At 40.8% G+C, this 27,143-nt stretch overlaps 1 protein-coding gene across 4 annotated transcripts in view; it reads left to right on the forward strand.

Annotated features, from left to right (window-relative positions):
- Positions 1–25,172, forward strand: part of Fmn1 (formin 1) — a 365,829-nt gene extending 340,657 nt beyond the window's left edge. For all 4 annotated transcript variants that reach the window (XM_036185303.1, XM_036185304.1, XM_036185305.1 and 1 more), the window contains 4 exons: positions 204–255; positions 4,863–5,012; positions 21,236–21,320; positions 22,793–25,172. In XM_036185303.1, the coding sequence (XP_036041196.1) occupies positions 204–255; positions 4,863–5,012; positions 21,236–21,320; positions 22,793–22,837 (332 nt within the window). In that variant the 3' untranslated portion in view covers positions 22,838–25,172. The remainder of the gene's footprint in view (positions 1–203; positions 256–4,862; positions 5,013–21,235; positions 21,321–22,792) is intronic.
- The last annotated feature ends 1,971 nt before the right edge of the window (positions 25,173–27,143 follow it).

Here is a 27,143-nt window from a genome sequence, read left to right on the forward strand (position 1 = left end):
TCCAGACAAAACAGAGTTATTTGACTGTGGCTAGCTACAGCCATGCTCAAGAAGGCAGTGTTTTTGAACATGATCTCCAGGCATGTGACTCAAATGCACTCTTGAATTCCTGTAATAATGAATTGATGTGATCAAAGCTATATGATTACACAAGGGATATTATGTAAGAAAATAGCTTAATCATTATTATTTCTCTTCTACAGCCAGAAAAGAGCATAAAATGGAAGAAATTCACTTGGAGAATGCACAGAAAAGGTAAGTAGCTCTGATTTGGACCCGGTTCTTTCTGACTAGGCATCCTTTATTTTTATAATCATAAGGGATATCCCATTGCTGTGCAACTAACTTCTCTCAAACTCCACCCCAAACTCTGCAACTGTGAAGCACTAACTCCTCATCTCTGCCTTCCTCCACAAGGCCGGGCAGCATTGCTCTATTTCCTACCTCTTTGTAGAGTCTTGTGCCATTTGACCACTTATGACTAACCCATCTCACTTGGATTGTGTTTGAACAGCTAGCCTTTGGATCCTGTCTGTTGAAAATCTATGAACAATAAGCCAGAAGTGACGCCCCTCCCATCACATAGGTCATGATCCTGTTCCATCCATTTGACTCTCCTTCCTACTCTGTTCCTGAACCACCTCATGGAAGTTAGGAAGAGAGTTGACTTTCTTTTAGCATCATAACTAGGTTAGACCACTCCCATAAATAGCTAGGAGATTGACTTCAGTTTCTTTTCTCAGATGGTGGAGGGTTTTATAGACAAGGGACAGGGGGAAAGAGAGATACCTTCTATGGACAAAAACTCCCTCAGAGGTCAGAAAAGATCCCAGGGTTCTTCCTTTGAGGCTAACCCCTCTTCTTGACTTCTGATTCTCTCAGTAGACACCAGAGGGTAGCCATCACCTCACCTGGTGGAACCCAGAATCCATCTAATCCAATCCCTGGAGGAAGGATCTCTTAATTAATTCACCTCAGTTGCCCCTTGCTTGTACCTCCCTTCTAGCATATTGAGTCATTCAGGAGAGAGGCCTGAGGTACCACTGACTGTTAAATATTCTAAAAGTTCCAGATAATTCCATGAGGGAACAGGGGTGGGAAGTAGCATCTAAGGGAAAAAAAATAAGCTTTACAAAATAGATGAAAAGAATTTCATAGTTATGAATGTAAGAACACATAAACTAGGAATGAGTCCTTTTCCTTCACTCTAGCCATGATTCCGAAAACCCACAGACAGGTGCCAACATTTAGTCCTGCTTCCTGCTGTAATTTGACAACAAAATTAAGATGCCGATGAAAGCAAAATGAAGGCTAGTCATGTAGTTTTCTAAGTGTAGACATGTTCTTGAATCATGAGCATCATCCTATCATGATAATTGTTGAAAAATAAGACAATTACACGGTTGTGCTTTTAGATTTTGGCTCCCCTCTATTGGACTTACCCTTATATTATGCTTTCTTTTCGTGGTGTGTAAAATTAGTGTCAGAGACACTCAGCACTCAGAGAAGAGACTATCAACAAGGGCAGGCTGGTATCAGGCCAAGCAGCAATTCAGCTTCCGGGGTGCATGTCAAGTTTCTAATCCCTTTTCAAGACTTTTGCTGAAGGGCAGGGGGCCCACCTTAGAGAGGCCTGGGCTGCTGCTGTGCATTAGGCATGCTAAGAAGAGTCATAACTTCTGGTTGTCAGCATTTTCCGTGACTTTGTGGTGAAGGTAGGCTAGCTTTCATGTCACACTTGAAATATGTTAGATCTCATCTTTAATGTAGAAACCACGGTTGTTTGCTTGCACTCTTTAAGGAGGCTGTGGTCAGTGTTGCAATATTCGTGTGAGACTTAGTAAATTCTTATGTTTTATTCTCAAGAGAAACAATTTACTCTGAGGCCAAGGGATATTTGCTTTTCCTAAGCAGTTTCTGGAAGCACGCATGAGAAAACAGCAAGGGCATGTGTCCCGCTCTGGCATCTCCACACTAAGTGTAGAGCAGTTTGCTTAGCTCTGGGCTCTTTGATACAATCATCATCTGCCCTTAAAAAAAAAAAAAGTTTGGCCAAATTTAAAGGATGTGGACCAGACAAGGAAATGTGATAGAAGAGAATCAGGGACTAATTTAAAGTGAGATGAAATACGTTGGTATAAAACAAAACATATGATTAGACATTATCTTTTTTTTTTTTTTTTAAGTAGAATACTATTTGGGAGTTGTGTGCTGAGAATTGGACATTTCAAAAAGCACAGCATCCTTTGTCTACTGTCTATTGGAGAAAATTGCCCCAGGAATTAAATATCAATGATTTTCTTGTCCAAATGTTAAGTTTTCAGTGCAGTGTTCCATGAAACAAAACTGAATTTTTGGGAAGAACATTTTGACTGGGTAGGGCAATAGTCTGGACATTATCAGGCAGTGGTGGGTTCATAGTATAGCTCCAAGCCTTTTTATAAATAGAAGGGGTGCATTGGGATCAAATGAGGCACCTTCTCAGAGCGAGTGTCTGTCAGCATCACAGCATTATCATTAAAACATACACTGGACTCTACTTGCTTCTTCTGAACAGAGTCACTTGCTGCCTATGTTCCCAAAACACATGGGGAAAACATGCTGAAATGCAGCATGTCTTTTCATTTTCAACCCCTCTGACAGAGGCGAGCAGGGCTTCCCAACACCCACCACCACCACCACCATGACCAACACACACACACACACACACACACACACTCACACACAGACTGAGGCTGTGAAGACAGAGTTGGGGAAAGAGAAACCCCCGGGGACTGACATGTTTGTGATATACGTCAGAACCATTGTTACTACTGACTGCACCAATGTCTAGTGTGTCCAAATGTAGACTCCAGATGATGTTGAGGTGTTGTCATGATGGAGGAATCTTGGCAATTAGTCATGTATGCTCATCACTACATCCAAGTATGGAATAGGAAGCTGATGAGTTCCTCTGAATACAAAGTGAAAAATTTTCTCTCCTGTGTCAGCATACATACAACTCTGCTTCTATATAAAAGTGAACATAAGGAAAGAGGAGAAATGATGGTGTACCCCCCTGGGGTGATACATGAATCTGAAAGAGAAATGAGAGGAAGTGACTGTCTTGTTTGGTAGTTGCCTATATCAGTGCCCATGAGCAACCTAAGGGGAGAGTAGGACATGCATCTCACAGGGAGCTGGAAACCTGAATAGAGACCCAGATCTGCCAGTGGATGAGGTCATTCAGTCTTCCCAGGCCTCTGTTGTCTCATTTGAAGAATGAGACTATTGGAAATGTTAACCTGCCCAGTCTCTTTAGTTCTAAACCCAATAGCTCAGTAGGAAATCCACAGCCTGCCTCTATTGGTTGTATAATTCTCTGCATAGCTTCATATTACAGTGTAAATTCCATGTTGAATGAAGTAAAGGTATATGATGCAGAATACTCATCTGGTTTTATCAGTGTTTTGACAGCTGTAGATATGGGTGTTATGTCTGGGGTGAGAGTTGACTTTGCTACTTTCTTTGATTACTGGTTTTGCTCCAAAATATGTGTGTTTGGAATTATCAGAAAGTCCCTTCAGATATTACTGCCATCATTGCCTTTCTCCACTTACTTTTAATAACTAGGGGCCAAATTCCCTGGCCAGTAGTTTTAATTTGCATTAAAAACAGATTTGTTATTTACAGAAGCACACAGGATTTATGAGATTTGGAGCACCAGCTCCAGCTTGGATCTCACCTAATCGTAGCCATGGAATCAATTAACAGTTCATCTGTGAAATGTGATAAAATCTTATGAGATACATATTGCCCAATAACTGAGGAGGAGATGAAAGTATGCTCCATAATAGTCACAGGGCTTTGGGGTTTTACAATCACCACTGAATAGAGTCCCATTAGAAACTCAGTATTCAGGATGGCCACAAAAAACACCATGCCTGAGCAGATGATAGAGCATTGAGTAATAAACCTGGCTGGCCATTCCTGCTTTGATTAGTTTCCAACACCCTTGAAAGGGGGCTGTTTAAGAGTTCTTGCTCTTGGCAAATGAGCCTGTGAAGCTTGGGGTGGGTGAGGGCATGGGGGAAAAGACGGAGTTCAGAGCTATAAATCCACAAAGCTAGTGCCTCCATGAAGGGCTGCTTGGGAGGCCCAGTCAGGCTAGTGGGCAGTGTGCCTTCATGGGGTAGGTCACAGCATTCTCTAAGAGCCTACCTTAGAAAAGTCTGAGCTCCTTTCTAGCCTGACTGGAGATTGTTTTTTCATCTAACCTTGCTAGGCTCACAGTTACATCTGTTTTTGTATGTTGGTAGTTGATATTCTTGTATGATGGTCAAGTTTTAAAATGTAGCTCTTTTAAAGGCCATATAGTGTAAATTTCTTATTCTACCCTTGAGAAAATGAGAGTGAGTTGCCAAGTGATGGAGCCAGGAACCAGAGCATGCCAGAACAGAGAGGACAGAAGCTTCCCAATTTTCTCTGTTCCCAATTGGCCATCTAACTGACTATTATTGGAGCAGTCAATATGTCATAATCTGACATGTAGTCATTAAATACAGAGTGAAGATCAGAAAATTGACATGAACTTGAGATGGGGAACAAACTTATGCTTACGTTATGTAACCTTGGAATTGTGCTGTTCTTCAGCTTACACAGATAAGATGTACCTAGTAGTTTTCCCAATCACGGTGACTCTATTGGCAGATCTATATAGGCTTCCTAAAATTTGGGATACTCTCCAGTACCTGTGAGACCTGAGTCCTGTGTTAGGGAATAGTCATGTGGGAAGCTTCCAACAGTATCCCTTCTCATCACCCTAATAGGTTTTGATGTGGACAGTTACTTACCCCTTCCATGTTCCCCCCTACCTTCTGCAGTTTTGAAACAACGGTGGGATATTTTGGAATGAAGCCAAAGATGGGAGAGAAGGAGATCACCCCAAGCTATGTGTTTATGGTGTGGTTTGAGTTCTGCAGTGACTTCAAGACAATTTGGAAACGGGAGAGTAAGAACTTATCTAAAGAGAGGTAAGGTTGGAGGAGGCACGAAAGCTTCTGGAGTAGTCCATCTTTTCAAGTCTTCCAAAGCATGCCTGTTTCACATGTGCCAGTGTTCTCTTTTGCATCATGCCAACATCCAAGGATTCTTGCCTCTGGTTCCCGGAGAAATTCAGGGAAAGCTTGCTGCCCCTGTGGGCAAGATACACTTACATGATCTGATAAGCTCTGTTCTCTTAACCCCTTCCAATTACTAGCTAGTAAATGAAAGGCGAGTTGTGCTAATTTGCAACAGATTGCTTCTCTGTGTATTTTCATGTTGGCCCAAGCTAAATGAGGCAGCTTTGCTGTGGCAGACAGTACAGACAAATAAAAGTGAATGCTGTTCCCATTAATATACTGCATTTGCATCAAAGGGAAATCTCCCCAGCTCAGGCCACACTTCACACAGTGTTGAAGCCCCACGCTGGATTTACAGCATCACTTCTGACTCCCTGTATCCTGCTGAGGACATCAAACTGTGTGCCGCTCGGCCTCCTTGCAGTCTCTTGATTTTATTAGTTGGGAGTAAAAGAAAAAAAAAATCAGCTCTGAACATAAGTACTGTGTGTGTGTGTGTGTGTGTGTGTGTGTGTGTGTGTGTGTGTGTGTGCGAGAGAGAGAGAGAGAGAGAGAGAGAGAGAGAGAGAGAGAGAGAGAGAGAGAGAGAGAGAGAGAGAGAGAGAGAGAGAGAGAGAGAGAGAGAGAGAGAGAGAGACTTTAACACTGTTTATCAGTCTGCTTGACTGTGGCATTCGGGCTGCCATGGTTCCATAAAGGGTGTCAAGGGTTAAAACTTCAAACAGGTCTTGTCTCTTAACTCCTGAGAACAGGTATGAGACTGTTCTTCAAGATGATCGAAAAAGAGGTAGAAGGTTCTACAAAGTGAGAGAGATTGTTTAGTTGTAGCTCCTATACTGCAGTAAACATTGAGATCTAAAACTCCACAATTAGTATATGTTATCTAATTTGCAAAAAATGCCACATTTGAGAGTATTTACAAATGAAGACAATGTACACTAATATGTTTTGCCTTACACTACTCTTTTAAGTTGAAAATTTAGAGAATTTGACTCAGTATTATCAGTATTAAATCTCTAAATATTTACTCAAGGAATATTTTTAAGACACCCCCCCCTTTTTTTTCTAAAAAAAAAGTCAAAACTCCTTTTTTTTTTTTTATCCTGGGGCCAGGTATGCATGACCACACCTATAATTCCAGCACATGGGAATCTAGAGAAGGAAATGGCCATGAATTCAAGGCCAGTCTAGGATATAAAGTGAGTTCCAGACAAGCCTGGGGTAAAACATGAGACCATGCCTTAAAGCAACAAGAAGAATATTTATCTGCACATCTCCCAGCATTACCTCTTCAGGAAAAAAGAGTTAAAATTGAGTGTATTCAAGCAAGGCAATGAGGTTCATAATATAATCCTAGTATAGGAGACTAAGGCAAGAGGATTGTGAGTTTTGAGGGCAACCTGGGTTTCTATTGAGATGCCGCCTGAAAAGGAAAGAAATTTTAGATGTGTAAAATCTGAGAACTCAAGATGCAGATAAAGTGAAGCAGAGACAGACCTGCAACACCACCAGGTAGCATGACTGACACATAACTGCATTTCATAGTGAGTGCAGAGGATTCTGGAGGGTTCCAACACAAAGACACAATCATTTTCAGTGTTTCCCAAATGTGCATTCTCACCTTAGGTAATGGAACCTCAGTTGACTTTCATGGAATAAAGTCTTTTTGAGACTAGAAGAGTGAAGTCCCTCTTCTTGATCTATGGTGACTACTGCTTCATTACTGAGTCACTGCATCTCCACAATCTGACCAGGCTGTCGGGCACTAGACAGGGAGTTCTGAACATGCAGCCTTTGCTTAGGAATTTTCTACTCAGATTTTCAGTGTACTTCTTAATGAATCATCTCTGAAGCCTAAAAATGGTCCAAAAACAGACAAACAACAACACAGAGAGTAACTAATTGCTTTTTGTATTAACCCATTAACTGTAGAAGTCTTTAACTGTATTCTGAATTAAAGCTCGCCCTGCCCCCACACTCACAGAAGTGAGACCAAACTGTCTGTGGTTCTGCTGTGGTGGTGTCCAGTCATCCTTCAGAGTGGCTTTTTCTCCAATTCCCAGCATGGGCATGAGCAGCATTGTTTCCTGAGTACATTTGGGGAATTGCTTGCTTCACACTCTGTAAACCAGCACCTCCTCAGGGGCACGAGTTCCCAAGAGCCTTCCCTGATCATTTAGCAGTTTTCCGGGGTCTCTTCATTGCAGCCATGCTCTGAAAAGATGGATCACCAGCAAAGTGTCAGCCTAAAATATCTCTGAACTTTAAGGATGGTTTGGGAAGGATTTTTGGAAGTAGCATGCTGAGAAAACTCTACCATTAAGGACATTTTAGCATGTCCATTAAATTAGATTATCCAGGATTTTCTTATGAAGGCTTTGAAAATTTTTTTCTTCTTTATGATAAGGAGTTTAGTTTTTAGGCTCTTAACAGATGTATTCATTAGTGTGAAATAAGCCAGTTAACTTAAGTTGACTTGTTATAATGAAGTTAGAAGTAATATGATTGCTTTGTTGACACTTATTTAATGATACTTGATATTATATTTTTGATTACAGTTTTCCCAGAAAGGAATTAAATCTCTATAACACTAAATTCCATGCAGCAATTGGACATCACTCACAAGAATTGTTCAAAGGCACTCTTAAGAAACAAAACCCATAGCCAAATGAAAGCTCTATATCATGTAACAATTGGGGAAGAATTGTGGTTTGGGAATCTCATCACAAGAAATTGACATCACTTGATTTTTAAATGTGTCTGAAGGCCAACTGAAACTCAAGAAGTTACTGGAAAAGATTAATCAATAATAGTATTTTCAAAGAGAAAGACCCAGAAGTAAATGTTTATACCTTGCTTCCAAATGAAGTAAAAGAATTGGGACTACTTTAAGGCACTTGAGGTTAATTTTAGGTAACAGAATATTTACTTATTTTTCTCCTTAGTATGGTTTTCATGAATATGCATTAGACTAATACAACCTTGAGACCCATGTTCCTCTATAGCAAGCTGGCAACTCTCCCTCCTAAGGCTAGAGCACTCTCTAAGTGTTGTATTAAAATGTCCAATTTTGCTGTGTCATTAAATTCGTAAACCCTGTGGTTAAGAATAGAGGGGGGATTCCCTGGGCACATGGCTTATCCTACTAACTGTGTCATTAGATATGCGATTTACTGCATGGTAGTATATTAAGGGCTTTAATTTTTCTTTGACATTTAAGCTAGTGTTAGGTGAAAGAGCATGTTTCCATGTCTAAGCACAAGTGCAGAAAGTTGCTTCTCTGTCATTGTGTGCCCTCAGTGGTGACACTTATCTCGCAATAAAGTCCTCCAGACTTCAGACAGTGCTCAGTAGTATGATCTATTCAGGGAGCAGATCTCAAAATTTCTCCCCTTCACTATGCCATTAGTTTGCTGTGCACCATTACTCCAGATGCTTACTGAATAGGGAACCAATCAAATGTGAGTATTTGGGATGAAGCAGGAACTAAGCATTAACTCTCATCTCTTCTAGCTTGAAATCATTATGATTCTGGAAATGACTTTTCTGCTTTCCTAAGACCAGTGCAATTTTGAGATAATGGTCATCACTTTTGCTCTTGAGGTTTTTAAGGATGATATTAGAAATTGTTACAAACCAAGATCTGATACAGGAGTGGGAGGAGATTCGGAATGGGAGGAGTTTTCATTGCCCTTTAGACTTTGACAAATGTGTACAATATCACTCTCCCAGTTTTGTTATTGTTTACAAAATAGTAATGTTCATCTTGAAGGTCTCCTATTTTTAATCAAAGATGTACACACAAAAGCATTTTCTGGGCTCATGTCTGCAGTGTTACATTTGGTAAACTATTATAATTCACCAAGACTGTATTTCTTATTCAGTGGCAACTTTGCTTTGGTTTTACCTTTTCATGTACTTTTGTATCAGCATCTGTTAACATTCAAACACTTCCTGGGTTGTTGATACATATCTTTTTCCATCCATTAAATCCAAATATTATCCAGTCACATGCATAGCAACTGCAAGAAGGTAACCTAAAATTATTACTGCTGCCTCTATAACCTATTCACCACTCATTTTCTGTATTTACTTTTTTGATTGTTTAACTGCCTGTCCCATGGATCCTTACTTCTAAAACATCTCACCAGTTAGGATATCTCCAGACATTTCCCCACATATGCACACAAACCACACAATGAGCTATGAATTAGCAAAAGGTGAAGATGGCCCAGGGGATCCAGGACTCCAGGAATAAAGTCCCTGCAAATGCTTTACCCTGAGCCAAAGCAAACTTTAAAAGTACCATTTACAAAACCCACAATAGGCCAGTAAGGAGTGAACAAGAAGTTTTGTCAATTTTATGGGCAATGCAAATAAGAAATTTCATTATATGCATGGCTATAATTTACACCATGGGGGAACAGAGTTACTTATTTTGTTTTCTTAGTTCCAGCTGAAGACCAACAGGGTTTTGTTTTGTGTATATTCCTTGAAGCGATTATGGTTAATTATGCAACTTCCACAGCCTTGACAACAGAGATCCAGGCTGGGTTAGGTGATCTCAAAGGCTGTTCTCAGAGCTCCCTATTGTAGCTGGAAGGTTTCTCTCCAGCTCTCTTCAGTCCCATGGCATGCTTATAAAATAATCACCCAGAAGCTTATATTAATTATAACTGCTTGGCCATTAGCTCAGACTTATTACTGACTAGCTCTTACACTTAAATTAACCCATAATTCTTATCTATGTTTAGCCACATGGCTTGATACCTTTTCTCAGTTCTGCCTTCAGATCTTGCTTCCTCTGTGTTTGGCTGGTGATGCCTGACTCTGCTCTTCCTCTTCCCAGCATTCCTTTAGTCTGCTCGCCCCACCTATACTTCCTGCCTGGAAGTTCATTAAACCAGTGTACAAAAGCATTATCCCAGCCAGGTGGTGGTGGCACACGCCTTTAATCCCAGCACTTGGGAGGCAGAGGCAGGTGGATCTTTGTGAGTTCGAGGCCAGCCTGGTTTACAGAGCAAGATCCAGGAAAGGTGCAAAGCTACACAGAGAAACCCTGTCTCGAGAAAAAAAAAGCATTATCCCACAGCACTCTGTTGATTATGTTGCTGCAGGAGCAAGGACTTACCAAAGTCATACCTCCATCTACTTAAGGCCCCTTGATTGTAGAACAGTGCTATAAGAGTCTATATTTTTATAAGGTAAAGTTTTCCCTGGAAAAATCTCAGATAACCAGTTTTTTACTTACTTAATTTTGCTTTCTTACTGATATATATATATATATATATATATATATATATATATATATATATTCATAACCATACCAGTGACTTGTAAGAAGTCAACTTTCTTTTCCCTAGCCTTCCATTATGTAGGGCTATATATACCTGACCACTAAAATGCTTCATAATTTGAAGGAATCTCTTATAAAATACAAATAATCAACCACTAGTTAGCTGGCAAAACTTTAAATTTCCCTGTCATAGTTATGTAAGTACACAAACAGTAAGGGCCCTCATGGACCGAATTTAAACACAGGCTTGTCATAAACGCAGAAAAGAAGATCTCCTTATCTCATCTGCAGTAAATTTAAGTCTACTTCTGCACATTGAAAGATATGTTGTTTGGGTTCAGAGGATGGCTCAGCTGTTAAAGACGAAGGCTCATATCTGAAAGGGCAGCTCTGCTGTGAATAGGGATAGACTGAAAACGTGAGGAGGGTTATAAGACTGTGGATTTTTAAGAGAGAGAGAGAGACAGAGAGACAGAGACAGAGAGAGAGAGAGAGAGAGAGAGACAGAGAGAGAGAGAGAGAGAGAGAGAGAGAGAGTTCTCTCTCTCTCTCTCTCTCTCTCTTTCACACACACACACACACACACACACACACACACACACACACACACCTACCTCTGCTCTCACAGTACGCTATGTCTCTTTTTCTTCCTATCCTTAACCATGAAGCCTTCACAAGTTTTAGGTCTCTGTGCTCCTCCTCTTTATGCCTTCCTTGCTCTTGTGCTAGCCCTGGCTATACACAGTTCTGCCCATCACCTCTGCCTTGGCCTCTTGGGTCTTCCTACCCAAAGTGGACATATTCTCTAAGGCTTAGGCCTGAATCTCCCATTGCATAATCAAGAGGATGTCCAGCCCTCCTCAGCAAATTAGTCTGTCTCAGTCGGAAATCATCCCTTCTCAACTCATCCCTACCCCTCAGAGCTTCCCCAATTTTCAGTCACAACAGTATCCTTGACTTGACAACCCAGAACAAGCTGGGACCCCAGTTTATCATCTGTACTCTAAGACAGCTTCTCTGTCTCCTTCTGATCGTTTCTGGTTTTGCCTCCTTGGTGGTTACTGGTCTTCACATCACATCCACAGAAGGTCTTCCCCAAATCAGAAACTCACCATCCCACTCCTAATTCTCCTGCCGCAGGGTTGCTTTCTTCTCCTTGACATCTCTTAGCATGACTTTATGTTAACTCTCACCATACACCATAGTCTACTTCCCATTGCTGGTGATGTAATGGAGGGGGACTAGCCACACTTGATCCATTAACTTTGTGGGTCCTCTCAACCCTGCAAAGGAAGAGTTTTGTTTTATTTTATTTTTTACTGTTAAATAAACACAAGGGAGTGAATGAGCTACCAACATGAATGAAGAATAAATACATAGAACCTGCACTATAGTCACTTTATAGCCTTCCTCCATAGCCTCTCCCTTCTGCACCTACTGTAGTGACCCCTACTGTTGGCTCACTCTTACACTTTCTCACCTTGATACTCTGTATTGTTCACGGTTCTCAGCTATTTCCTGCTGACCGAAGATAGTCATCCTTCAAAACCAGCTCTTTTAGAACTCTTCTGCAATTTTCTTAACTAGGTAGAATTTTTTGTTCCCTCTGGTGTGTAAGGGTGTGTTTTGTTTTATTTTATTTTATTTTTCTACCATGTGTATTAGGGTTCTCTAGAGAAGCAGAAGTAATAGAATAAATACATACATATAAGTGGGATTATTAGAGTGTCTTACTGGTTATAGCCCTACTATTAAAACAATGACTGACTCCCTATGGAAAGTCCAAATGTCCAATAGTTGTTCAGTCCACGAGGCTGGGTGTCTCAGCTGGTCTTCAGTAGACACTGGAATCCCGAAGAAATAGGCTCTAATACAAGTGCAAGGGTGAACTTGCTGGTGAATGAGAGCAAGCAGGCAAAGAGCAAGAGCTTCCTTCTTTCATGCCTTTATGTTGGTGTGTCCCAGATCTGAGGTGGATCTTTATGCCTCAGAAGATCTGGATGTAGGGTGGGTCTTCCTTCCTCAGATACTTCAATCAAGACAAACTCCTCACAGGTGTACACAGCAGCTTGGGTTCTAGTTAAGTTCAATAAAGTTGATGACCAAGAAGAATTATTACTCCATCCTTTAGCATTTAACCCACAGTAACTTAATGTTTAGCAGTTTATATAGTCTCTGACCTCCAGGACGTAATCCTGTTCTCTATTGTGCCTTTGGTGGCAGATTTCCTAGCACAGAGCCCAGTATGTGATCATCTGCATGGAAAGGGTCTCATAGTTGAGTCAGATGTTATTAAATGGGCATTGAAGATTCCTTGTGACTGTAGAGAAGAAAATGATCTCAGGAAAACATGGGAATAGAGGGTTTGGGGAATATCACTAATTTACCAAAAAAGACCACCTTTAATAGAGCTGAAGGGAAACAGAAGCCAGTAGGGATCAATGGCTCCAAAGCACTGTAGAACTATGAGCCCATTTACTGAGTCAGGATCCAATGGGATAGGGCCTAGAAGCCTGGGTTCTTAGGAACAGCCCCAGAATGTATTCTGTGCTTTGATTTGACTAAGATTTAATAAATGCCTTGACTCTGTTTACCTTAAATAAGAGATATGAACATTTGGGAAACACATTCCCCAGTGATTATTAGTTAGCCAAGTTTAGAAAGGACTAGATTTAGGTCATCTTGAAGGTCTCTTCAAACCCTAAGTACCTGAAATTTGGGGTAAGAAACTGCCTGTTGACAGAACAGATGAATTACATTACTTAGTAAAGGTGGGGGTAAGGATATCCAAAGGGGTCACATTGCAAAGTATGGTCTTGGGAGTCTCAACACATGTTTTAGAAGAATTATGTTGTATACCCCTGGGATCAGGCTGATTAAATACTGTCTTTTCAATTTGGTTAATCCAGTCCATTTTGTCACGTATTTTCATAGTCTCATGTAAGTTTGCAGTACATAAACACATACTTTTAAAAATATCTATTATGTCTGTGACTTAAACACATGCTTTCAAAATATCCATTATGTCTCAGATATACAAGGGTGAGACTCTCTTGAAGAATTTAATGTAGTAATTTCAGAGGGCTCCCTTCATGACATTTTCTCCAACCTCTGTTGAGCTGCCTTTCCTGCAAAATTCTGAGGGGTTCCCTCTGCCATTAACTTGAGCACTTATTGATTTTTTTATTCATTTGGTACTAAGCATTTGATTTCTTAAATAAATTGTGTGACCAAGACATAAGTACAAAGTCTATATATGATTTTTATATTCTCTGTAGCACCTCCTATTTCCTTATATATAGCAAGTGCTCAGTTAATGCCGAATACATACACAATTACTGTGTTGTACTTGGCCATCTTAAACTGATTATAAGATTTTATGTCTATGGCTGATAAGTGAGACATCATGTTATTTTGATTTTGGTGGTAGAATGCCTCAAGTAAATCCAGAATAGGTCATTTTTGCCCAACAATATAGAACCTTAATAAATATGCAAGGGAACAGACAGGATGAGAAAGACAAAGACCAATTGCTGGGGTAAAATAATTCCCAATTCTGTTCTTGACTGCATTACTTTCCATTTGTTTTGAAAAATAAAAGAAAGAGGTGAAAATCTTTGAGATCCATTGCTATTCCAAGCCTCAAACTCAACTGGCGCTCAAAGCAGGACCTTAGAGAATGTCTGTCCACGCTGTTTCTCTAGCTTGGCAGAGACTGTTGGAAACACAAAGTAAGTCTTTATTCAGCCAGAATAGCTCAAAAGTGCTTATGGGTGGAACGAACTCCTGACAGCCCCAGCCTTGGGCAGCCATACAACAGGGGGCTACCCAGGTAGGATGATTTGAGGGGCTCCAGGAAGTCTCCCCGCTCCAGACAGTCTCATCATCTTCGTTAGTTGTTATTTCAGCCACTGCACAAACTTTGGTCTGTATCAATTCAAGTCTTTGGTGAGACTCCGTAGGTGGTGGAGTTTTCAAAACCAAAAGATGGGGAATCAGTATCTGAAAGCACATGCCTGTCTTCAGTATCAGAATCCAAATTGTCTTCCAGAGGCTGCCTGCCCCTTTCAATGTGATCTGTAGACTTATGACACAGCCTCTTTCCTTTCTAAGCTGCCTCCCGAATGCCTCTCCCAAGAGAGGAAATGCAGTGCTGGGGCCTTTCACTCTGCACCTACACCTCTGGGTCGGCTGGGGTGTTATGTCTACCATGTGCAGAGTGATTGGCTTTAACTGATCGTGCATTCCAGGGTAGGCCTAGACCCACACCACTTCTACTCCCCTGTGGCCTGGACAAGAAGCTCTGCCAACGGAAGCAGCCTTTGTTCTGCAATTAATCACTCCAAGTCAAAGTGTGTTTAGGTACTATAAGTGATAACCCTCGAGAGCTGTGAAGTGGCTGATTTGTGTAGCTGTTGAAATCTGGGCCGTGCGAGGACATCCTTGGTTGTAAGTAGATATCTTACTTAGGCTCAGAGTAGGGGAGCTGTCACATTTCAGGAAGTAGAAATCATAGGCTAATTCATCATGGAATAACTTTTAAAGGAGAAATCCTGGTATGTAAGTAGTTAAATGTTCTAAGCCCTAGGATCTATGTTGAATTCCTGCTGCTCTATCTTGTGATAACTAGTGAGATGGACCTGGGGGCCATGAGACTGGAGGGTGGAGGGTGGTGGTCAGGGTCAAGGGTCAGGCTCCAAGGAAAGAATGGAGCTGGAAGAGCATGTTTCTAAGTATGTTACCCCATTGGCCTGCCTGTGATGAATGAATTGGAGTCAGTCATTGTTTCATATCCTCTGTGGCCTTTTCCTCTGGATTTTACCTTCTTTTTTCCCTTTGTAAATAACACAGAAACTAAACAGATGTTCTCAGCAGCTGCTTGGTGAAGAAGTTTCCTTTTCTGCTGAGGAATGAACACATTCGGTCTTGTTGTTGTTGTTGTTTTACCATCAGTGCAAAGTGACTTGAGTTATTTCCTTGATTTTCATAACTATCATCATGTGCTATGGTTCTACCATTAAGAACCCAGAACTGCCTAGAGAGTAAATTCTGTCAAGAAAGATAAAATTATAGTGGTTCCCACAGCCCCTGGTGGTCTTGGGGAGTAGTCGAAGTCACTTATTCAGAATTGTGCCTGTACGCTAGCTCAGTTTCCTCAAACTATGAAGAAACAACTTGATTCAGCAAACTGGAGATAGGATTTTGTGGATACATGAGGGGCATCCTAAGACCTGAGCCATCTCCACAGGGCCAAGTCAACAGAGCTGTCTAACATCCAGTCTACTGGAAGATAGATGTGGGACCAAGAGGGACATCTATAATAGCCTCAAAGTCCACTGAAACAGACTGCATAATGACAATTCCATCCTGCTTCAGAGAATACTAAAGAAGATAACAGCAAAATGCTATCCCTGGTCTTCTCTGTCTAAAGTGTCATCATATCATTCATGTTCAATGCCTGTATTCAAACACTTTACCCAGGGGGCTCTAGTGTGAAACCAAGGTTGTGAGTACATCCCTTTTCACATCTATGCTTTCCCACAACACACACTGGCAGCCATTCAGTTTGCTAGAGCCTGCAGTGGCTCCTGGGAGAGTGTATGTATTACAGTGAGAAAGAGGAAAACACAGTAGGATTTCCAGAAGTTTTGCTAAAGCATTTATGTACGAAAGTTACAGCTTTTTCTCTCTCTAGCACAGTCACACTGAAATACTTTCCCCTGTATTTGAAATTACATTTGAAGGGTTCAGTATATAATCCTTAAAATAAAATCTAGGCACTTCTAACTACAAGCAGTCATGAACAACTATGTGTGATATTCTAGAGTAAATGTTTAGACCAGAAACAAAAATAGAACCCACATCTCAGCTAGAAACAGAAACAAGTTCCTAAACAATTGAGTCAAGGAGGAGATTGAACATCTGTATAGCTAGAGATTGTCTAGCCAGCCTATTTCCTTCAGTTAAATGCAAAAAGAAAAGAATGTCTTTACCGCCTGGGTGATATAAGGAAACACCTGACCTGGGACAGTTATATACCTCCTCTCGTCTCAGTTGCCTTGTGAGTAAAGTACTCTGCATACCTTAAGGAATCTTGGCATGGATACCTTAAGTTGGCATGTATAAATATTTAGTGCATGTTAGGAGGTCTATAGTATCCTTTCTCTTACAAATTTATAACTAGAATTAGACTTCTAAATGTTTGGGGTTCCCCCCCAAAGTCGGCAGAAAATAAGTTTACTAATAAGTAAACTTTTAAACTAAGATGGGAAGACAGCCATTCTGTAGATATGTACTAAGAACTGACTTGTGAAATCACAAGATAAGATATTGAAAGAGGGAGGATCCCCGGTATGCAAAAGGCCTGTTGGTTGCTTCATGTGTTTCTAGTGTGAAGAGATGAAAAGTCCTCAGGACCTCAAGAGAGGCCCAAAGTGTTTTTCCCATTGAGAAAAGAGAAATTGCTTCTGGTAAAGAGAGATGGAGGAAGTTTTCATAACTTTGGCACTTAAGCTAGAAGTACAAGAATGGAAGGAGTCTGAACACATGAGTAAGACAGGAATGGTGCCTGATTTGGCTGATATGCAGAGCCACTTGATGGAGATAACCATGTATAAAACGTTCTCTTGTTTTTACATCAACATTACTTAGGTGTAGTGACATACCCACTTCTAACAGATGAGGAAACTGAGGTCAGAGGGGTTGAGTAGCTTGTCCAAGAGCATCCATCTAAACTAAACTAACATAATATTCATATGAAGACAGGTCTGGATCTAAAAAAGCAACTGTACATTAAATTTAGACCAGAAGAAGGAAATTTGACTGCTAAGATAAGGACTTGAATCATATAGTACAGTTCAAAGGTTGGTAAATTATAACCTATGAGCAAAATCGGATTTGCTTCCCAGTGTTGGTGAATAAAGAATATCAACAACAACAACAACAACAACAAGCTGGGTGGTGGTGGCGCACACCTTTAATCCCAGCACTTGGGAGGCAGAGCCAGGCGGATCTCTGTGAGTTCAAGACCAGCCTGGTCTACAGAGTGAGATACAGGACAGGCACCAAAACAACACAGAGAAACCCTGTCTCAAACAAGCAACAACAACAAAAGAATGTTATTAGAACATAGCATTGCCTGACCCCCACACACCCCACGTGTGTTATTATTATACTACAATAGCAGAGTTGAGTATCTGCCACACAACATCCAGCCCCACAGCCTGAAGTAGTTTCTCTCCTGCCCTTGATGGAAAATATATGCTGACCTCTGCTCTAGCTAACTGGGGTTCATTTGAAAGTGTTGGAGAAAGGAGTCATGCATTACTAACTGGGGCCATCTTAATTTGTAGGATGGCTTGAAAGGAGCTATGTTATTTTAACACTACTTGAGTAGTCTGGGTGCTCATCCCTTCTCATCTAGTCTCCCATAGTAGCCTTCCTTCAAGTCTCCTGACCAAAAGTTTAACAAACACAGCTGAAATGTGCTAAGTGCTAGAAAACCAGACACTACAAGGAAGTTGGCAGAGGGCACTGATCAGTTGCTAGCTTCTGGCTGAGAATGTGGTGGGGGTGATGGGAAGTGCCACAAACTGAATTGGGCCTGCTGTACCTGATATTCATGCACAGAGTTGGCCCTCTCAAAGTTTGTAGACTTTATTGTTGAGGATATAGAGACTAGTAAGAATTTGCCAGTTTGCATTGTGCAGGATCTGCCTTGAACACTGAGGATGTGGTTGCTACCTACAATTTAAGGAACTCTTGCATATTGTCCTCAGTGCTGTTCGTTTTTATCATTTATTTTCCATTTGCATGTATGCTTTATGTGAGTGTGCATATGCATGCATGGGTGAGTGTGTGCACGTGTGAATGTGGAGACCATGGTGTGTGTCAAGTGCACCTTGTCAACTGTTCATACTCCACCTTAGTTTTCTTCAAGACAAGGTCTTTCACTCACCAGTTGGCCAGACTGGCTGGCCATTGAGATCCAGGGATTCTCCTGTCTCTGTCCCTATCCCAGCATTACAGTTATAGGCATGTGCCACCACTACTGGCTTATGTCTGGGTGCTGGGGACCCAAACTTAAGTACCCATGCTTGGAGGCCACTTACCATTTGTGCCATCTCTGAAGTCCTTCATCACCATTCTTGATGCCTGAATTTCTTTAAAGGTTGATTGCAAAAAATTTATTATCTGTTAGTCACTTACATGTCAGGTACAGTACAAATACTGAGAATAGGGACAATGAAATTGTATCCCCGACTTTGGAGAGGTTCCAATCTGCTGTGATAGGGAGGTAGTTAAAAATGATCCCAACGCGGTAAGATATATGAACCACAAAATCAGTTTTCAGAGGAGAGGACAGAATTCACTCTACCCAATTAAACGTTCATTTATGTAACTGACCCCTAGTTGAGTGTTGCAATGTGGACAGGATTGTGGTTAGTTCCCAATCCCTCGTGATTTCTTAATCCACACAACGACTCCCCCAGCTCTAGTTCTCAGGTATCCAGAGGACCCAAAGAGTGGTCACAGAGCCACCGAGACACTCAGGAAGTGGGAGGGTGATGCTAAACAGAAGCCAGGTAGCAAACCAACTCCAAAAGCAAGGACCAAAATTGACAGGTAGAAAGAAACTATTAAAGCAAAAGATGAGCCAAAAATGTTCCCTTCCAGTTAGGGACTATGAGATAAATGATAATTGCTCTTTGGACAGAATCCTAACTGGAAAAACTCCAGGAAGAATACACACTGAGGGTTCATTTGTATCTCCATCATCTACATTGGAAAATCTCTCTTAATGGTCTTTCTCCAGTGTAGTCTGACCTGGACTTGGTCCACTTAATACAGCCTGTTCTTGGCTGGATACAGCCACAGTTGTTGCCTCTAATGGGGAGCTATAGTGGGCAGTGTGATGCAGACCCTCAGACCTAGCACAGCTGTCTGTCGGCAGCTTCGCAAATGTATTTCTTCTTGGGATTCTACAAAACATTACTCCTCTTTGTTTCACTTTTATTTACTTGCCTGGTGCACAAGTTAGCATGTTGAACTCATTGGAGTTGCGTTCCACTTGTGGGCAGGAAGACTGGATTAGTGAATGTATGCTCCAAACAGTGTGTCAACTCCTCCAAGAGTCAAATCAAGCCACTCAGCCATTTGTAGATGACAACTAGTGTGCAATTAATATAAAGCAAAAGACTGTTTTTTGTTGTTGTTTTTTTCTAATCTTGAGGGGAAAAGAATGCTAAATTTTAAATGCCTGTGAATTGGTCAGCCTTTTCTTTAAATAGTTCAATTTTTTTTTTTTTTTGGAATTTTGAGGAAATTTTAGAAGCAAAATGCATGCTCTCATCACCTAGAGTTATATACTCTCTAAGACTTTAAAAAAAATAGCATTGTTAGTGTTATACATTTAAAATGGAATTCTACTTAATATATCACTCAGTCCCATTTCATCTCCTGTCTTTCTAGAAATCACCTCTCTCAGTAATTTAGTATCTTTTCAGTTTCTTTTGGATACTTTTATGTGTGTTGAGTCCATTAGTGACATTATAATTTTCATGTGCATATTGACCATTTGTATGTCACTTATGAAGAAATGTTTGTTTGAATCTCTGCCCATTGTGAGGAAAGAGTAATTCATCTTTTCAAGAAAATAATATCCTTATTAATTCTTGGAGAATTTAAAACAAAATATCTTGATATTATTTTCCCACCACTCCCCCACCCCTGTGTCCTCATATTTATTTGTTTGCTTGTTCGTTTGTTTCTAGAAGAGCTGTTTCTTATCTTCATAATTATTTGTTTGATTATTTGTTGTTGCTAGAAGAGCTATTTCTTATCAGGAGATATCATGGTCCTCTGTCTCTTACAATCTTTCTGCCCCGTCTTCCTAGATGTTCCCTGAGCTAAAAGTATTGAGATTATTATAAATATATTTGTTTATATTAAATTACATATATATTAATTAATTTATTAATTTTGTGGGCACCATAATTCATCTTTTTATTTGAGTTATAAGTATTCATATCTATTCTATACAAAAGCCCCACATCAGATATATGATTTCCAGTTTTTCTTTGTTTTTTAGGTTGTCTTTTTACTTCACTGCAGTAAATTTATGAATTTGATACTTATAGTGTTCATATGTTTTCTCAAAATTTTCATTTTCCAAAATTGTCTCAACATTATCTCCTGTACAAATGAGCACACTGAATGGTGCCCTGTGCACATTGAACTATTACATTGTTCACAAAAACACAGCCTCCCCTGCTGATCTCAGTGGGCTCTCCAGTTAAGCAGAGAAGCATTTATACCTAAAGTTTAAATGTAATAGCAGAAAGCTATAAAAAGCATCTGGCTACAGTTACACATCAGATAATGTCATTCTGGCCAACAATGGAGCACATAAACAACAGTCTATGAAAAGTATAATGGAGGGGGAAAATGGTGTGTTTAATATTTACAATGTGTTTTTCCTTTATTTTGATATGTTCAGATATGTAAATCCTTACCAGTGTGTTACGGTTGCGTGCAGGATTCAGTGAGATAACATACCCTGCAGGTTTATATTTTAGGTGGTGGTGTGGGCTTCCCATTGGGGCTTGTGGGTATTCACTGAGGAAGTGTCACTGTGAAAACATTACCTAGCAACACGTTTCTTAGAATGTATCCCCGTGGTTATGTGACACTTAACTGATTTTCAGACTACTCACCGAATACTCACCGCAGACCTTTGCATTCACCAGTGTCAGGATTTCTGTTTCACTCTACCCTGTACCTTTTCTGTTTTTCCTCTTCCTTTCTTTTCATCTCTCCCTTCCCATTTTTATTTCAGATTAAAAATGGCTCAGGCATCTGTCAGCAAACTGACATCAGAGAAGAAAGTGGAAACGAAGAAAATTAATCCCACGGCTAGTCTGGTAAGCCACGTTTTTCACCATGACCTCTAGATTTTTCATTATATCTGGGTACACTCCCAAGAGTATGAATTTAAAGGACAAAACTCAGGGAAGAAATGGGGTGTTGCTATCCTTCCTCCCATCTTAATACCATGTGGTTTAAAAAAGAAAACTAGGCGTGAAGGGCAAAGCATGTTTTCATATGTTTCCACTGCAAACCCAACAGAGGTCACTTGCGATTTCATATACATCTCAGATTCTCTCCCTCTTATCTCCAGGTGCCTTCCTCCTGAAGGGTTCCTGAGTAGTCACATCATTTTTCCCATTAAAGGAGTCAGGGTGGCCCCGAGGAGTTGTTAAGAAAGTTGAGATGCAAAAATGTGCAGCTCTACCTAAAGTCACTTGGCAAACATATGACAAAAAGCCTGACCTGACGGGCGTGGGGACCTTCTCACATTCCTTCCTTGTGTTGGAAACCAGCCCGTCTCTTTATGCTCTCTTAAGTCTGAGAAAGTTGTCCTCCAGAGTCCAGTGTTCATAGAGGTCACAATGATTCTCCACCTGTGAGCCACAGACTAAGTTACCACTTCTGTTGCTGTGATAAAACACCTCAACAAAAGCAACTTAAAGGAGAAGAGGGTTTATTGTGACTCATGGTGTGAAGTTACAGTCCATTGTGGTGGTGAAGTCACAGAAGCAGGAACTTGGGGCATCTGGTTAAATTCTCCCTACAGTCAGGAAGTGGAAGGCAGTGAATACTCATGCTCAGCTCACTGTCTTCCTTTTACATAATCCACGACCCCATCACAGGGCATGGTGCCACCCACAGTAGCAGGCCTTCCTGCCTCAGTTATCGCAATCAAGATACTCTGGCACCAGTGTGCCCAGAGGTTAAGTAAACCCTCACAGATGTGCCAATAGGCTTGGTTCCCAGGTGATTCCAGACCTTGTCAAGTTGAAAATTAGCAGTAACCATAGTACAGACATTAGTCAGCATTGCTACATGATTGGGAACCCAGGATTATTGGGAAATGAGGTTTAAATCTCAGCATTGCCCTAAGACTTAGTAAGGTTACTTTGCTTCATCCTCTTCAAGGGCAAGGGGAAATGATGGTACCATTTTGAGGAACCTAGGGAAAAGCATGTAGAGTACCAGTTACATAATAGAGGTTCGGGAAAAATTAGCTACTGTTCTTACTTCCATGAATTTCAGCAGGTTTAGACTCCGTGGTGGGGAACAGCACTAGTGGGACAGTGGGGGTCTCTTCCTCCATGCTGTGTGTTAGGGTGATAGACTCAGGTAACTGTGGAGCCCAAGGGGTAAAAGTAATAGAAATTCTTTAATTTCTAGGGTATTTACTATGATTATATTCACCATTTCAGACCAGAATTTGAGAAAGTTACCAAAACATGAGCAAAAAAAAAAAAAAAAAAAAAAAAAAAAATGTAAAGGTAGAAATGACAGTGGTTCTGCTTTCTTCCTTAAACAACAGAAAGAAAGACTGCGTCAGAAGGAAGCCAGTGTGGCCACCAGCTAACATGGAAACAGAAGGAAATTCCAGTGCAAGAGGAGGCAACCCAGTGCTCCTTTAGACCCAAGTGCCAAGGGAGTTCCTGACAGATCTGTTACAGAACATCTGCTTTGCTTATCCCTTCTGAAGTCCTCTGTAGAAAGTACCTGTGCCTTCCATGAAAAGTCCCTTGTTAATCCACAGGAACATGTGATGCTGTGTATGGGAATGTTAAAGGAATATTTGATAGTTGTTTCTTATGGAAGTCCAAAGTCCACCCTATAAAAGAATCAGAAGATGTATCAAAATGTTTCACATTTTACTTCATGCTGAAATGCTAAGCTTTCCAATGTATAGCCATCACAGAAAAAGAGGTACATCTTTTTTAGTGATTGTTTTGAGAGAACTCAAGCCTTTTTCCTCACACACTATATTTTTTTTTTATTGGTCTTAATCTTGATCCGGTTATACCAAGAAGATCCTATGGCATTTTCAACAAAAATGTTGAAACTTATCAGAACTGGTTTTAAAGAGGTTTAACACTGTGCATCTCCCAGACTTGGGAAATGATTTTTATGATGATATAATGAAAAGGAAAAAAATTAAATTTCACATGGGTAGAGAGAGAGAATAATAACCAAAAACCTTATCCTGGAGACAATGCTATAATGCTGGGAGTGAACATTAGACACTGAGATAGGCCCACTCAGTTTTCATGGCTTCCTGACCAGTAGAGATTCTGACCCAACTTCTAATAGAAACAGGGCAGGGACAGACTTGGATTGAGTGCTCCCTTGGACAAGGGACTGTGTGGCTTCAGATCCATTGTGAACAGTGAATGAATGTTGTGTAGACTTGCATATGAGGTCTACATTGTATTCCACCACTCCCAGCAGTTTCCAGACAGGAGAGCAAATGTTACTGGCTACCTTTTGTCGTGACCTTGACTCATAAGCATGTGAAGAAGAATGGTAGGTAGCCAGGGACCGTTTGTGGTCCCAAAACTTATGATCAGAGAAAAGTTCTTTACAGTGAGGTGAAAGCAAAGTGGTTGCATTAGTATTACGCTCTGAAAAAACTGTCAGGACAGGTTGTGTTTTCTAACTCTGGCCCTTAAATCACAGAGAAAAGCCACCTGGGACCTTTTGCCTGCTTTTTTCTCCCTAAGCCACCACTGTTTGAACTTCCCTGGTGAGAAAACAAGAAAGAGGACTGGGCATGAACATGATTGTATTGAAGACTGTGTTTTGAAGCCTTGATATAACGAAGGAATGTGCGTTCTTCTCTTGTTGGTGGAGACAGTCTAGAGCTACTCAGAATCTTGCATCCCTTGCTGATCTGGCTACCTCTGGCTGCCACATGGGGCCTGCCTCTTGCCTCAGCAACTTTATAGAACCTTTGAACTTGCCAGATACCTTAAGTGTCTTCTGGAATCTGCCTGCCAGTCATCAGCCCCACACTCAGGGACACTCCGATAATAGATGCAAGCTAATGAAAGCAGAACCGTAGCCAGATAAAGTGCAAACTTTGTGAAGCAAAAGTAGCTGGCATCTACTGAGTCACAGATGCCATTTCCATGTCGGTGCTAATTGTCTTTCAGTGGCCCAAAGGAAGAAGCATGGTCACTTGGTTTATTTTAACCAAAAGGAAAGGTTGAGACAAAATAGACAATCAAATAAGAAACTTAACATGACTAGAATGCCTTGGTGTCACTGTCCTTTTCCCGTTGCTTTTTGTATATTGTTTCCTTTATTCTCACTGTAACTATGAAGAAGAGCAAAGGACTTAACCAGCAAGGCAAATTCCACTTGTAGACATCCTGTTCTCCCTGGTGTCCTTGTTAGTATTGAAGTGCAAAAGAAAAATGCAATTTTGTCTGTACCCCAGGAGTCATCTCAGAATTCTGTGAGGTCTGCACAAGCCTAGAGCCTTATGGATCCTGTGGATGGGATGAGTGGGAACAGGAAGCTTTCAGTGGGGCTGATGCCACCTCAGGTCTCTAAGTAAGATGTTCATGAGTCATCACAGGTGGCACTGTCTCTCTGTCCTTCAAGAACACAGGAGATCTTACAGGCTGTTGAAAACTAAACCATACTGTTGGGGGTTGGGACAACTTTTTGTTTTCTAATATCCTAACTCTATTTTGTAGTACATATCCCCCATTTAAAAAGTCAAAGATAAAACCAGTTGGGGTAAGGATGCTGCAGAGATAGCTCAGTAGTTGAGAGTGCATACTGTTCTTGTAGATGGCCTGGGTTTAGATTCCATTGCCTTTGTTGAGGGGCTCACAATCATGATAACTATCTTGAGGAATCTGACATCTTCTTCTGTCCTCCATGGCCAGAATACACACAGAGACATACACATACCCACACACGGACATACATATATGCACATAATTAAAATATAAAAAGCAAGTATTAAAAAACAAGTAGGGACATGATACAGCAAGATAAGTGAATAAAAATCAAAAAGTATACCTTTTCCCAAATATTTCATTTTACAAAATAGTTTAAATTGTGTTAAAAATCACTAGTGAGAAGTATGTTTTCCTTGATTTTCATTTTCATTTTATATTGCCTGCACTTATCAAGGAAAAAAATACCAAAAGATGATGGGAAACATATGCTTCCATAGAGTTGGTAATCTACAAATAAGTTTAATTATTGAATCACTAAAACAGGGAAATACTGTGAAATCCAAAGTGGTAGCAGTCCTAACTAAGCATGTATGAAATTGAGTGGTTGTGATGGCTGGTGGGAGGCAACAGAATTGCCAACCATCTGCCTGAGGCTGCAGCTTTTGGCGGCCATTTTTCCTATGGATCTGAAAGCGCTTAGGATTGTCTTGAGAAACCTATTCTCAAAAAAGCTATGTAGAGAAAGGCATGGCATTCTAGAGTGGGATGTGTCTATGTCCTTCCCCTGAGTTCTCTTAAGGGGAGTTTATAAGTGAGTGGGATATCAGAAGACCGCGAACACAACACTTCATAGTTTAGCTATTATGGCTTGAGGGACCCTGCAGCTAAGTAGAGTGACCTGGATGAAGCAGTGAACCGACACCCGCATCAACTATCCATCTACATAAGGAAATCTGCAACACCGGTGAACCAAGTCTCTTTCCAAACTGATAGGGTTGTAAAAAAAAAAAAAAAATTGCCTCTCATAAAAGGCAGATAATATCAAATATTATGATTCATCATCCAGCTATAGAAAGCTGCTTAGACCAATCCAGAATTGACATAAAGAGAAGCACCCCCCAAAACTCAACTCAGCAGCTCTTCCCTTTTAGACTTACACAAGCATTCTTAATGCTGGTGACAGCTGGATCTGGGCACAGCCAGGCTCAGTTAGGCAGCTGTGCGTGACCAAGAGGCACATTTTGTGTCATTCTTGCTTCCCTGTCAGCTGTAAGGAGCCCTCGTTATGAATCTCACCATTCTCGATTCCCTCCACAAAGATGGGCAATCAACCAAACTGCTTCAAGATAACACTTTACAGAGATATGGGGACTGTAAAAGAGTTTCACCACATTTCACACGAAGCCAGTTCAGTAGCCTTGTTTGTTCCAATGCAATGCCTTGTATCACATTTGGGGAATTTGAATACTTAACAGCTTACTTGGATACATGGGGACATTAAAATGGTGGCTCACTGACTGTGTCTCTTGAGCTCCATATACTACATACCTCATACTACAAACTCCATCTGTCCTCAGATAATTTTCTGGGTTTTTGTCTCATGTATACGAGGAATCCCCTGGAGGCTGATCCAACTGCTTCCGTGGTTCCGTGGTATTTCTCATGGTTCGTGTACAACATGACAGCCCTGGGCTGTCAAAACACAAATGAGTCAGTAGGCTCAGGCAGAAATGAACATCCCAGGGATTTGACAGGGGATAAGCAGGCTCTACCACATTAGGGTTGTCACCTAGGCTGAGTGTTACCCTGGGAACATCTTGTGCTCTCCACCTCTGATGCTGTAAAAATATCTTGGAGAGAATGCTCATCCCATAAATAGTGTGAGTTTCCAGTGAGTTATACTTATGTCAAGTAAGAAATCAAGTGTGTATCAGGAGCTCTTTGCCAAAGTCATACCTGCTCCCCTCCACTGTTCTCTTCTAGGGTTTCCTTTAACTTCCATCTTGTAAAAGCAAGGTATTTTTAATTGTTCACCTAAGTTGGCTTCCTAACTTCAGAGTTCTCAAACAAAAGCCCAGCCCTGTAGATCACTGGGCATCTAGGAAGGTTACTCTGCCTCATCATAGCATGGCAGCTGCTGATAGATGTTCAGAAATGAGCTATTCTGGGAATCCATGGGATGGATTTTCATTC

The sequence above is a fragment of the Onychomys torridus genome, chromosome 4 (genome assembly GCF_903995425.1).
Source record: "Onychomys torridus chromosome 4, mOncTor1.1, whole genome shotgun sequence".
In the NCBI taxonomy this organism is placed as follows: domain Eukaryota; kingdom Metazoa; phylum Chordata; class Mammalia; order Rodentia; family Cricetidae; genus Onychomys; species Onychomys torridus.